Source organism: Leopardus geoffroyi, chromosome C1, assembly GCF_018350155.1.
Source record: "Leopardus geoffroyi isolate Oge1 chromosome C1, O.geoffroyi_Oge1_pat1.0, whole genome shotgun sequence".
Taxonomy (NCBI): domain Eukaryota; kingdom Metazoa; phylum Chordata; class Mammalia; order Carnivora; family Felidae; genus Leopardus; species Leopardus geoffroyi.
In genome coordinates this window covers 208,411,002-208,424,620 of record NC_059328.1, presented here as the reverse complement: position 1 = coordinate 208,424,620, position 13,619 = coordinate 208,411,002, and the positions used below count along the sequence as shown (strand labels likewise).

General features: G+C 41.6%; 1 protein-coding gene across 15 annotated transcripts in view; it reads left to right on the top strand.

The window, feature by feature from the left end:
- The window catches only part of DOCK10 (dedicator of cytokinesis 10), a 272,646-nt gene that overhangs the window by 223,746 nt on the left and 35,281 nt on the right, over nt 1–13,619 (top strand). For 14 of the 15 annotated variants that reach the window (XM_045481485.1, XM_045481482.1, XM_045481484.1 and 11 more), the window contains exons 29-39: nt 1,958–2,041; nt 4,444–4,540; nt 6,292–6,336; nt 8,076–8,251; nt 8,377–8,493; nt 9,952–10,063; nt 10,785–10,906; nt 11,007–11,121; nt 11,214–11,280; nt 11,521–11,568; nt 12,381–12,482. In XM_045481485.1, the coding sequence (XP_045337441.1) occupies nt 1,958–2,041; nt 4,444–4,540; nt 6,292–6,336; nt 8,076–8,251; nt 8,377–8,493; nt 9,952–10,063; nt 10,785–10,906; nt 11,007–11,121; nt 11,214–11,280; nt 11,521–11,568; nt 12,381–12,482 (1,085 nt within the window). The remainder of the gene's footprint in view (nt 1–1,957; nt 2,042–4,443; nt 4,541–6,291; nt 6,337–8,075; nt 8,252–8,376; nt 8,494–9,951; nt 10,064–10,784; nt 10,907–11,006; nt 11,122–11,213; nt 11,281–11,520; nt 11,569–12,380; nt 12,483–13,619) is intronic. The other variant, XM_045481476.1, reaches the window with a different exon arrangement.

Here is a 13,619-nt window from a genome sequence, read left to right as displayed (position 1 = left end):
GCCTGACCTCAGGAGGGCTCTCTGCAGGCAGAAGGCTGATGCGGATGATCTTGTTTCCTGGGAATGACCCCCTTTTTTTCTCTCACTGCCCCTTGGAAAGCATGACAAACTTACCACATCGAAGGTCATTCTTCAATTTCAGAAAACCCCAAACGCAGCCTTCTCCCCGTCTTCATTCACTGGTCCTGGAGCCTGACCTCCTTCAAAAGCTATCAGGTCTGTTCCTCAGAATAACCACAGTAGCCCCTGGGAGGTGTCAGTTGCCACGTTCAGTGACAGGACTCACCATCCTCTCCTCCATCGAGTCAAGGAGCCCTGGTGTCTTCCCCACTGACATCCCCAGGGTTCTTTTCACCTGCTTTTTTATTGAGATGTTTCTCAAGCCCACAGTTACACTGGATGGTCCCCCTTTCCCCGTACGATGGGACCCAAACCCCTTTCCATCACAAAAAAGACAGCAAGAGGTCTTCTCCGGAGAAAGCTCCACATTTCTCTGCGTTTGCCACACCCGCAGGTACCCTGCGTGGTGCACAGGACACAAGATCCCCTCTCCTCCTCCCCCCCTCCCCTCCTGCTTTACATCGTCTGAGCCTTTGATTATGCTGCGTGTCTGCCTCTTGTCACTGCTCTACGGGCAGATGGTAGGACACGGGAGCCATTTCCTTTTTAGTGACTAGAGAGTAATTGAAAGAACTTAAATTCAGATTAAAAATGAAAAGATAAATGAGGCAACATACTGACACAGTAAGGAATGAGTAGGAACCTCAAAAATCACTACAAAAAAAAAGAAGGAAAACAAAACAAAACAAAAATATAAACGACTTAACAATTGGTAGAACATTATTAGAGAAAACAGCTCTTGTTTATGCACAGATGTATTTCAGTGGGAGACCTCCCGCTTGGTGTACTACCGATAACAGGATTTTATGTCCAGCCTTTTCTGAGAAAAGAGACTTGTTCGTAAAATTGGGAAGAGATCCACGATGTACAGAACCGAGGCGAAGACCTTCCGCTGAGCTCTTTGGACAAGAACGAAGCCCTCCCCCACTCAGTGGCGCAGCAGCTGAAAGGTTTTCGCATGTGGTAGGCGCTCTCACATGCATTTGGATGGACGGACTTGAACTCACGCGCACCGTGATGACCTCCACGTGGCAATCTGCATTAGCGCCTCCCCAAGATACGGCATCAGGAAACACCGTGTGTGCCTCCGACTTCACACTTGTGCACGGTTATTTGGCCGCTGTTGCTTGGTTACTGGTGACATGGCCATCGGTCTTTTGGAGAGAGCTTGCTGTTCCAACTTGGAATGTCCACCTGCCTCCTCCAAAACTACCTGCTGTTTAAGACCCTCCTTCTTACAGTTAAGAGAGTTTGACCACAGAGGAAGAGATGGCCATCTCAGGGTCTCTTACCTTCACTCTTCAAAGTCAAGCTTCCTTGCCTGAAAAGAAAGGTTTTCTTTCCTTCAACCTTCTGTCGAAGGAAGCCAGAAAGGTAAAAAGGCTTTCCTGACCCATCGCTGCCACCCCTATTCCGTACCCAGTGCTGTGCCGCAAGGGATCTTCCTTCACCCTACAAACCCCAGAGTCAGATTACTAAAACACGGTAACAAAATGGAACTACGTGATTAAAGAATAGACAAGTAAAAGCTAAAACCTTCTGTATAGAAAGGAAAGGAAAGGGCTATGATATTTCACTGCAGAACTCTAAGTGCTGTTCAAATAAGTTGACAAAGAAGAGTTTGTAACTTTCTGGTGTGCGCGCTCTATCTAGTGTTTTAATTAGTTGCCATACGTGGGTGAATGCCTAAATATGGTGTCGAGTGTTTTTAAACATTTATTACACAACACATTTAGCTAAATAGCATTTTACTGCAATATATTTATTCATCTTTTCTAAAATCTTTAACGATCTTTGAAGTAAAAATATCTGAATTTACAATTTTATATTTTTTTAGCGCTGTTTTACATTTATGGACCGGGGCTTTGTATTTAAGATGGTTAACAATTACATCAGCATGTTCTCCTCTGGTGATCTCAAGGTAAGAACCAAGTGCAGGCTGGATTGCTTTCTAAACCATTGCGTTATAAATAAATAAACTAGTCTCTGTGTCTGGCTGCCTAAAACCTTAGCCTGTGCATCAAAAAATAATGTCTATCCCAGTGAGAGGCAGCCTTTTAAAACGGTTCATCTGAGTTAGGCTCCCAAGTCCTTTCTTAATGGGGAGGCTGTGGCATGTGGAGTGTGAACATGAATGTGTTACGTTTCACTCTTATTTCCGGTGGGTGGTGAAAGGAGGGATTCTTTTCAGCCACAGTTCTTACAGCCCAGTTTGCTTGACTGCCTTGGTTTTAGCACTGAACATCTCACTTTTCTGAAATTGTTCAGTCTGGGGCAAAATAGGGACAGTTGACCCCCTCTTCCTAAATAGGGAGGATGTGTCGAGAGATAGGCTGGAGAGCAGTGATTCTCCAAGTGTGGTTCCCAGACCAGTGAGCTGAGAACGGACCGTGACAGGTGGAGCCCAGAAACCTGTATTCCAACGAGGCTTTCAGGTGATTCTTAGGTACTCTCAAGTTTGAGAACCATTGAGCTACAGATGGGCATATGCTGGAGGAAAATAAGACTGGACATGGGTGAGATCATGAAAGGTGTATCAGTTAAGATTCTCTGGGTTGCAAGCAACAGAAACTTACGCCAGTTTGAGCAACGGGGGAGTATTAGAAGAGCAATGACATCAGTGAAAGAAAGAGATGGAAAGCTGGGCTTGAGAAAGAGCAGGGACTAGGGCACAAGAGTCATTGCAAAGGAGAAACCATGGGCCAAGCTCTGCTACTGCTTAAAAAATACATTGGGACCATTTTCTTTCTCTTAACACTCGGCTTAAGATTTACATTCCAGAGAGGAAGTGTGTGACCAACCCGCTTTGGGTCACATGCCTGCCTCTTAAGGAAGGAAGACAGGGCACCTGAGTTAATAGTTCCCCAGTAACCTTTGCCCATTAGGAAGAAGGAAAGTCCCCAAGGGGTAATTATCTTGGTACTGGGAAAGAATAACAAATCTAGAGAGGCCAAAAGTAAAGAATGATCTTCTTATATCCTTTCATGCCACGCTTAGGAATCTGAATATTATTTTTGGGGCAGTGGAGATTTACTTTTGACTAGGGGAGTTACATGATTCTGTGCCATTTGGGTTTTGAGAATCCAGTTTCCTCTGTAAATATTTTTTGAAAGAATATTCTTTGTTAGTGCCCCAATTATGCATGAAATTCGCAGAATATCATTTTAGGTATAATTCAAGGAGACCTTAATTATGTACTCTTTTAGAGAGAAAACAGAACATACTCATTGAAAAATAATTAACATACAATTTAATTATGCTCCTATTCACTTTGATGCAAAGGGTTAAGTCAAGCACTATTCTCGTTTGAAACGACAGTATTTTAAATTATTAACCAAAATTGCCACAAAATGGAATTCTAAAATAATCTGAGCAAATGGAATATGTTTTATTTTGTTAGCTGGTATTAGTGAACACAACCCAACTGAGTCTTAAAAATTGATTACTTAGTCTGCATGTCAGTGAAAATAGAATATTTATGAATGTGCTAATTGTTCCTTCTTATGTGATGGTTTTTAACACATGTATAAAGCTGTCTTAGACCATGTCTAAATCCATTTATTACTGTCCTAATCAAAATATCATTGAGAAGACAGGCCTGTGTGCAAGGCAGGAAAAAGACGAATTTAAGTAAGTCAGTCTGAGAACAAAGGGCCTGCGGAGAGAGTTAGTCTAGTCTTGGATCACATGCCCCATTGTCGTCTTTAACGCTGGATCCCAAGAGGTAATCACAGGGAACTGTCCTATGAGCTGACTGTGGTTTTAGAGCTCTGTGCATGTGGTGACATACAATTCCTTTCAGAATAAACACGTTCTGACAGAAGCCAAAAGAAGTGGAAAATGCACACTGCACAGAATTGGATCTCACAGCGGCTCAATATGGGTTACAAATGGGATCATTTCCTAAGGAGGCCTTGACCGATCTCCAAATTTAGGGAGTCCAGGGGCACCTGGCTGGCTCAATCCGTTAAGCATCCGATTTTGGCTCAGGTCATGATCTCACTGTTCGTGGGTTCGAGCCCTACATGGGGCTCTGTGCTGACAGCTCAGAACTTGGAGCCTGCTTTGGATTCTGTGTCTCCCTCTCTCTGCTCCTCCCTCATGGGCCATTAAACATTAAACATTAAAAAAATTCACATAAAGGGAGTCCTACTCTATTTACCACTTCAGGGGGACAAAAGCCTGTGAACTTAACAATTACCTGGTGGTCACACAAAATTTAACTACATCTTCTTTCTAGATACAAGATTCAAGTGCAGATTTTTTTCTTAACCCTCTTGGTGTATAAATAACAATCATTCGGTTTGCTTTTTTTTTTTTCAGACCTTATGCCAGTATAAATTTGATTTTCTTCAAGAAGTATGTCAGCATGAGCACTTTATTCCTTTGTGTCTCCCCATAAGATCGGCAAACATTCCAGGTAATAACTCCCAGAATGCTCATCAGTGCCTGCAAAGTGAACCCTCGTATGAGTTCGTTTGTGTGACCTTTGTGTATTGTTGTTTTCCTGTTTCCTCGGTCTTGATCTCCCCTGAAGCTGTTACATGGGCGTTAGACCCAGGTAATCAGGTGAAGACACCAAGAAGTTGGTGTCACGTGGTGAAGAATGTGGCTCCATATTTCTCAGTTTTTGTCTAGATTTCCTTTTTCATTAAAGAGAAAGCCAACAAAATTATAAAATCGGTAAACATAAATCAAAGAATTTTAACCTACAACAATACTTTGACTCTACTGGCTCCAAAAGAGAACTCTCCTTTGATTTTGAAAGGCTCAAAATTAAGGGGGGAGAGAAGTTATACTTTGTGAGTACAAATTCACTTGGAGTTATCAATTAGTGTGTGTAATTGTGTTAAAATGCAATTCCTCAAAATGAGTTTTATACAAAAAAAAAAAAACTTGTTGCCTTGAAAACGAGGAAGGAAGGAAGGAAAGAAGGAAGGAAGGAAGGAAGGAAAGAGAGAGGAAAGCGGGAAGGAGGGCACCATTGTAAATACTTGGTACCTCTGGATTAGAAGGAGGTGGAGACAGTTGCTTCCCATTTCCATACTTACTATAGCATAAGTGGTGCACCAAAAATCTTTTCATGTATAACTTTTATTAATGTATTGCATCTATACCAATATACATAGATACCAAGATGACCATCACACATCTAGCTATCAGAAGACAGTCAAATATCAGGATGCAAAGAAACCATTAAAATGATTTAAGAACTTAAAATACTCTGCTTCGACTTCACCCTGCATCAATATTGAATCATTATGTTGTACACCTGAAATCAATATAATGTTATAGTCAGTTGTACCTCAAGAATGAAAGGAAGGAGGAAAAGAGGGAGGGAGGGAGGGAAGGCAGAAAGAGATGGAGGAAGGAAGGAAAGAAAGAAAAAAAGACCTTCCTTCTAAGCAGTGAGTAAATTATCCACAAGGAGCAGTTTTGATATTCATGGAAAGCAGAAAAAAAGGATGGTAAAGAGCCTCCTTACATGTATTGTAGCTTATACTGTATGTATCACACAAAACTAATATTTTGGAGGGAAAATAAAATGCATTATCAAGCCTGTAAATGTTTTGTCATTTCAATCTTAAATAAAAGCTATAACATTATCCCATTCTTTCCTAATTTATGAAGTATATTTAATCTAAATGCCTTCGTAGAAAAAGAGGTAGAAATGTCATCTTGGGCAATAACGTTTTTCGCCTTTTGGTTTGTTTTGTATTCCTTTTTATTTTTTTTATAAACTATTGCCAACTTATTATTGGGTTAGACAGGCTGGTTAAGATACTCAAGAAAAGCAAACCTATTGTACCCTTTTGATCCCAGTTGTTTACTGTTGATCTGTAACTCAGGAAAAGGCCTCATAGTCTCCTTGTAGATGTGATATTATCAACGGTGAACATAAAAATACATGTTTCATTGCATGCGGATTTCTGGTAGAAAAATAAGTGTTCAAGTAAAAGGCCAGGAATGAAAATAACTCTGTTCGTGACATTCCTTTATAAGGAAACAACCAACCTATGGTATTTGTCTTCAAACGTAAAGCTTTTTTGAGGAGACTCACTTAGGTTTTAGGATACTACAGTTTTTCAGTATAAATTACCCATAGTTCATGAATATAACGTGTATGTATGTGTATATCTTAACTTATTTGTTTATTTATATTAAATCCAGATCCCTCGACGCCTTCAGAATCAACTCAAGAGTTACATGCATCAGGTAAATAATTATGTTTTATATTAGATTCTCTAAGCATCAATAAGTACATCATAATCTGATAATATTGATTGGTATAGATACCACAAATTTCCAGATGCCATTTCCGGATGCCAAAAATAGTCATGTGTTTAATATCATACAAAGTTGTCAACAAGCTGACTGAACTGTTCTCTTGTCACAGATAATTAAATGCTTCCCCAACCTGAATTCTTTCATAGTTTATTCTCCAGAGTTTGACATTTTTTTTTAATTTCCCAAATCATCTGAAATTTTCTTAGGGTACCTCATAAATAAAATTCCTTGATCATGTCATAACATGTTTGTTCAGTATAACTAGCTTTATATATTTCTGTCAACACACCGCAGCCTGGTTTTTCAGCTAGTTTCTCAAGATTGAGGTTGATTATTATTTTTGCTTGAATTAGGTTCATAACTTAAAATAGTCTGGGCAAAACTTTTCTCTAGTTTTAGGTTGGCAGTTACAAAGTTTTGTTCCACTTCTGGCCCCTCACGAGTACTCACTATTTCGTGGAGAAATATTTTTAACCTAATTAAGCCCTTGGACCTCTATCTCCTGACCCTCCCATTCCCTGCTTTTCCACATCCAGCGGCATTTTCATGGACTACAAAACTCCTTATGTTTAATTTGCCCCTAGTCAGTTATGGACTGGAATATTCCAAGAGATCATTACATCTAACGGGTAACCGCGAGGATTCACGGACATAACACCTCTACGGTGCTTAGCCTAGTGTTGGCACTCAGTACATGTTCCAAAAATGGGTGCTGGTCCTGTTGTTAACAGTTACATTTAGGAAGGACATTGGGCAACTCTTACTGGAAATTTGGACGTTCCAATTTCTCCCTGATTCAGGCACAAAATTTTGCAGCCCCATTTGGTTTCCCTCTCCTTGCTTCTTCACGTCCTTCAGCCAACTTACCCTGGTAATTTTTCCTCTACAACTCGGGTCCTTCTGTTCCATCCCAGACACATCTCACTTCTTCCCTCCCTGCCTTGTGGCCGAGCCTCCCGTATTATAGCCCGCTCCCCACATTTCCCCCACAGAATAACTCATTTATGTCCTGTCACCACGTGAACAAATGAATAAGCACAGGTCTGATCAGGCCACCGATCTCAATGCCATTGGTGACTTCACACTTTCTACAGAATTCAGTGCCAAATGGAGGATCCCAGGTGCCAGCTAAAGAATGTGTGCTTTAGTCTCTCCATCACCCAGCCCCAAGTGCGCCTCAAGTCTCAATCCCCACCCCTCCTTGGCTGCTGTGCTGACTGGCATCCCCCAACCTGTGTGTCCCACACACTGATACCCTGTGGTCTTCAGAAATCTGTGCCATGGAACCTTTGTCCTCCCAACCTCTTCTCTTCCACCCACACCCCCCCCCACCACCTCCACTGGCTCCGGGCCCCCTGCACCTCCGACCTTCAGCAGCCTCAAAGGCCCCTCTCAACATCGTCTTGCCAGTGACGTCTCCTGATTCCTCCAGAGAGAAAGTGAGCTCTTCTCCTCTCAGCTCCTGTAACACTGTAGACACGCTACTCATGGAATTTGACTATTGGTAGCAGTATACTCTGCCTCATTTCTCCTCTCTGTAGCGAGACTGCGTTACTGAACCCCTCCCCGGTAGTGAGAGAGGTTGATGGTGGTTGGATAAACCTTTCTCGACTATAGAGTGATCGTTTGACTTTCAATCACATGCCCGCTTTACTCTCCTCCCAAAGATATGCCTGAATATTCGGTCACGAATGAATTTTGCCGCAAACACTTCTTAATTGGAATTCTACTTCGAGAAGTTGGCTTTGCCCTGCAAGAAGACCAGGACATCAGGCACTCAGCTTTAGCTGTCTTAAAAAATCTAATGGCTAAGCATTCCTTTGATGATCGATACAGAGAACCCGTGAGTGATTTTCTTTTCTCTCTTCCCTAAACACCATTTCATGGCTCACTGCATTAAATGCATATCAAACCTACAGTCTATTGATTTTTATGCGAATCCTTTCTCTCGGCCACCTTCCCACCTAGGAGAAACAGGCCCAGATAGCAAGTCTATACATGCCCCTGTATGGCATGCTTCTGGACAATATGCCAAGGATTTACCTGAAGGACTTATATCCTTTTACCGTCAACACATCCAATCAAGTAAGTGTACAGACTATTTCAAATGTGCATTTTAATCAAGAGTTCACCCACTTTTTGCCCTGGATAGCCATCTTCCCCCACCCGTGAGCAAACAGAACACTGCTGCTAGCTATTTTGAGACATCCACGTCAGTCTCCTTTGTTCCGGATTGGTCCCTGGAGCCTGCTGCCTCATCCACGTAGTCGACATTTGGGTTTCACTGTCCTCTCTTCCCTGTATCCACCCCCCAGTTCTGTCCAGTTTTTACCAGGTTCCTCTGTCGCGTGCATGGCCCCATCCTCAGTGCTCACCCTCTCCCCCTGCCACCTTTCCGCACGGGCTTTGTGACCACCTGGTGTTAGGGTAGCGGAGGGCCTCAGTCACACCCCAGGAGTGGCCTGTTTGTCCTCCCTCCTCCACTGAGCCACCGTCGTGGTCACACAACAGGCCATGTGAATGCAAGATATTACTCTCTCGCAGTTAGGAGCTAGGCCTTTGGAACGCTCTTTAGAGGAAGACCTTGTGTAAATAGTAGCGACATCAGTTACTAACAATGTAACCTTCGATAAGTCATCCAGTGTCTTTATTTTTTTTTTAGTGTTTATTGATTTTTAAGAGAGAGAATGTGGGTGGGGGAGGGGCGGGGGGAGGGACAGAGGATCTGAAACGAGTTCTGCATTGACAGCAGAAAGCCTGGTGCAGGGCTGGAACTCACAGACTGTGAGATCATGACCTGAGCTGAAGTCAGACATTCAACTGACTAAGCCACCCAGGCGTGTCTATCTAGCCTCTTTAAACCTCTGCTTTCTTATTTATAGAATCGGATAGAATTCCTACATTACAGGATTCTTAGGAGGATTAAATTCTCTAGTAGAAAACACTAGGCCTAGAGACTGGTACATAATAAGTATTTGGAATTAGCTTTAAAAAAATTTTTTTTTCAACGTTTATTTATTTTTGGGACAGAGAGAGAGACAGAGCATGAACGGGGGAGGGGCAGAGAGAGAGGGAGACACAGAATCGGAAACAGGCTCCAGGCTCTGAGCCATCAGCCCAGAGCCTTACGCGGGGCTCGAACTCACGGACCGCGAGATCGTGACCTGGCTGAAGTCGGACGCTTAACCGACTGCGCCACCCAGGCGCCCCTGGAATTAGCTTTTAGTAATAGTAATATACGTAAGATAACTCATGATAATCTAGAGTATCATCCATAAAAAACAGTAGCCATTCCAACCAGTTTATAGCTAAAAGATAGTAAAAAAAAAAAAAAAAAAATCACATAAGAAGTCAAAATGTGACTAAGAGTATGGTTGTGACTGTATTCATTTTCATTGCTTGCTTTGGCAGAAGACCTTTGCTGGAATATAAAAGATCAGATCAAATATGATCCAACTGAAAGTGTAACAAAGAAGGCATATGTGGGTTTACAATGTTGAAATGTGGCGATTCCCATTAATCTCTTCTGTGCTTCGAATACAGGGGTCTAGAGATGACCTCAGCACCAATGGAGGATTTCACAGCCAGTCGGCTATGAAACATGCAAATTCTGTGGATACGTCATTTTCTAAAGATGTTTTAAATTCCATAGCAGGTACTTAAGACCTTGCAAAAACACTTGTGTTTAACTCTCTTCCATGTGTACATGACATATCATTGTGCTTTTTACCCACTCCATAATCCAGTATGCATAATTGCTGTATGTCAAAGTACACTCTATTTACAGAGCTAAAGAGTCTCTTTACATATTTCTTGGAAGCTCATCCAGGGGCTTCCTCTTCTACTTAGCATTCAGTTTCACTTGGCTCAAAGAGCAATCTACTCAGATGTTACCAAAATATTTCATTCTGGAAACAATCTTTGAAGTTTTCATTGCATACAACCTTTTAAAATATAATAGCCCCAACAACTTCGGAATTTATTTTTAAGAACTATTTTGGAAATGTCATCTTAATTTCTTATAAACTGTCAAAACTTGAAAGCTTCTCCCCCCAAAGCATCCTTATGAACTTGCATGAAAGCGTTTTTAAAAGAGAACCTTTCAAAAGCTGTTTAAGAAATCAAAGGAACAAGCTTTACCTTATTTCCGTTTATACTGGTCTAAGTTTCCCTAAATCCTTAAGGCTGGCATGGCCACCGTGATCATTCTTAAAATGTCGCATGTCTTCAATGGCAATTCCAGACTCTATCATGTCAGCCTTCCCCAGTGCTCCTACCACCTCAATGATCAACATCTTTTTGGGTCATCGTTTTAGCTCTGTGTGTGTGCCCATTACATCTCATTACCATCTGTGTGCTGTGGCTTGTGTTTGCAGCATTTTCATCAATAGCTATTTCTACAGTAAACCATGCTGACTCCAGAGCATCTCTGGCAAGTCTTGACTCCAACCCAAGCACCAATGAGAAGAGCAGCGAGAAAACAGACAACTGCGAAAAGGTGGGGCTTCTCCTCCAGTTACCCAGCACCTGGAGAGCCAGCGCCGCCCCCCCCCACCCCGCCTCGCTAATTCAGTCTTTCTTGGTTCTTCCGTTCCTAGATCCCTAGACCCTTGTCTTTGATAGGGTCAACCCTTCGATTTGACAAGTTAGATCAAGCAGAAACCAGGAGCCTTCTCATGTGCTTTCTTCACATTATGAAGACAATTTCAGAGGGTAAAGAGAGAGCCCTTGAAAATTAAAATTTTTAAAAAGGAAAAAAAAATTGAATTTCCGAGAGTCTCATGCTACATGGTGTTTCCTTCCAGAGACGCTGATTGCCTACTGGCAAAGAGCACCCAGTCCAGAGGTGTCTGACTTCTTCAGCATCTTGGAGTAAGTTATAGAGTTGATTTGTTAACCTGTTTTTTTCTGGAAGCTTCAAAATGGTTCAGTATACCATCCTTCATCCTAAGGACCCATATGTCCTTAGAATGTCCTACTATCTATCAGTAGTAGTCATGCATAAAGTATGCATAAAATCATCTTTTCTTTTAATGTACTTCTTAAATGAACAGTTTGTATAAACAAAAGGACATGAATAATTGGAATGTGGCCTTTTTTTTTCCTTTCTAGTGTTTGTCTTCAGAATTTCAGATACCTAGGAAGACGCAATATAATAAGGTAACAATTTTTAAATTCCACTAGGTTGGTCTGATCTTTAAAAAAATATGGCATCTATTAATGTATATCAGGTTAGACTTCAAGGTATATGTTAGAAATCTTAAGGTGCACATAAGGACCGTAAGGTTGACCTCAGAGTAGACGTAGAAGTTTGACACTTGCCATGTACTCATCATAGATCTAGGACTAGTTAAAAGCTGTCTAGGGAGAAAAGCACAAAACATACATTTCTAAAAGGAAGCCACATTTCCTGTATCGTCCGAGCTAACTTATCTATCATTTTGCATGGATGTAATGTAGAAGATTCCTATGAACCTTCTACATCCAATGTGAATACATCCAATGTGAATAAGTCACAGGAATAAAAGGTACAGCACAAGGAATACAGTCAGTGGTTTTGTGGTTTGGGGACAGATAGTAGCCACACTTATGGTGAGTGCAACATACATAAACTTGTCAAATCACTATGTTGTACACATGAAACTAATATAACGTTGTGTGTCAACTGTACTTGAAAGAAAGAAAGAAAGAAAGAAAGAAAGAAAGAAAGAAAGAATATACTCCCAGTAAGCTGAAAAGAAAAATTAATCTAGAATAACTTTGTGTTGACATTGTTTTCTCATGAGAGACCACGAAGCCCCCAGCACTTTCGCTAAACCCCCATTTCCCATTCCCAAAAGATGATGTGATTTTATCTTTCATAGCACACAGACTATTTCGTTGTTCAGTAGTCGTGTTGCCAGTGGCCGGTCTTTATTTAAAAATAAATTACAAATACTGAACTGTGATTAAAACCTCAGTTTCCCTTGCAGGAAAATTGCTGCAGCATTTAAATTTGTGCAGTCCACCCAGAACAATGGAACTCTCAAAGGCTCTAACCCTTCCTGCCAAACATCAGGTCCCTTGCCACAATGGTAATGTCGCATTTGCTTGATATTTGTAATCATATTGTGTTTATGCGTGTGTGTGTGTGTGTGTGTGTGTGTGTGTGCGCGCGTGTGTGTGTGTGTGGAGGGATACGGATGCTTCCACATGTGCGTGCACAAGCAGGCACATGCATATGTATGTATGCATACACTTCAAACCACATGCAGAAACTCTCCTCGATCTGCTCTGCTAGCTTGTGAAAACCTAAGAGTCAAGGATTATGACTTATTTATGTGCACTTGGGGCACAATGCCATGCAGTGGATGGAGGTTAATAGTACCGTAATTTCACTGAGCCCGAAAAGACATCATTCCAATAAATGACTCATTTAATGTTTGCTAACCTCCCAGTGACATATCAAATGTGAGGTCGTATCTCCCCATACCTTTCAGTCATTGTAATACGTTAGCAGTGTCCTCAGAGCCAAAATTGGATTTTATCTATTTATTTTTTTTTATGTTTATTTATTTTTGAGAACAAGAGAGACAGAGTGCAAGTGGGGGAGGTGCAGAGAGAGGGGGAGACACAGAATCCGAAGCCGGCTCCGGGCTCTGAGATTTCAGCACAGAGCCCGACACGGGGCTTGTACCCACGAACCGCAAGATCGTGACCTGTGCCGAAGTCAGACGCTTAACTGACTGAGTCACCAGGTGCCCCTAAAATTGTTTTTTAAAGGGTCGCAAGCAATGAGGAAACATGGATGGCTCCATAAGCTCGTGTTCAATTTCCTAGTCATTACACCGATTTGACTAGCACACAGGGCCTGGAGTCATCCTTTATGAACCTACCCTGTGGGAGGATTTTGCCCTGAAATCCTACTTTAAATCTCCCCTGAGTCTCATAAATAAGAATTCTTCGCTAAAATTTTCTCCAGTTTGATTTATTCTTCCCAAAGTTACCATAATAATATGTAATGTGAAAATGGCTATATTTTAGAAAGAATTTCCGAAATAAGAAAGTAGTATATAACCAAAAAACCATGGAGTAAGTTTTGCCTCTTAGCCCATAGGGACTCCTCGAAGTTGCCCCTTGTGTGAAAGCAAATGAGAAAATGTAATAGGCGTGTTTTCCAAATGGTAATAGGAGAGAAGACTATCAACAATGACTTTCTGCCTTTAAAGACA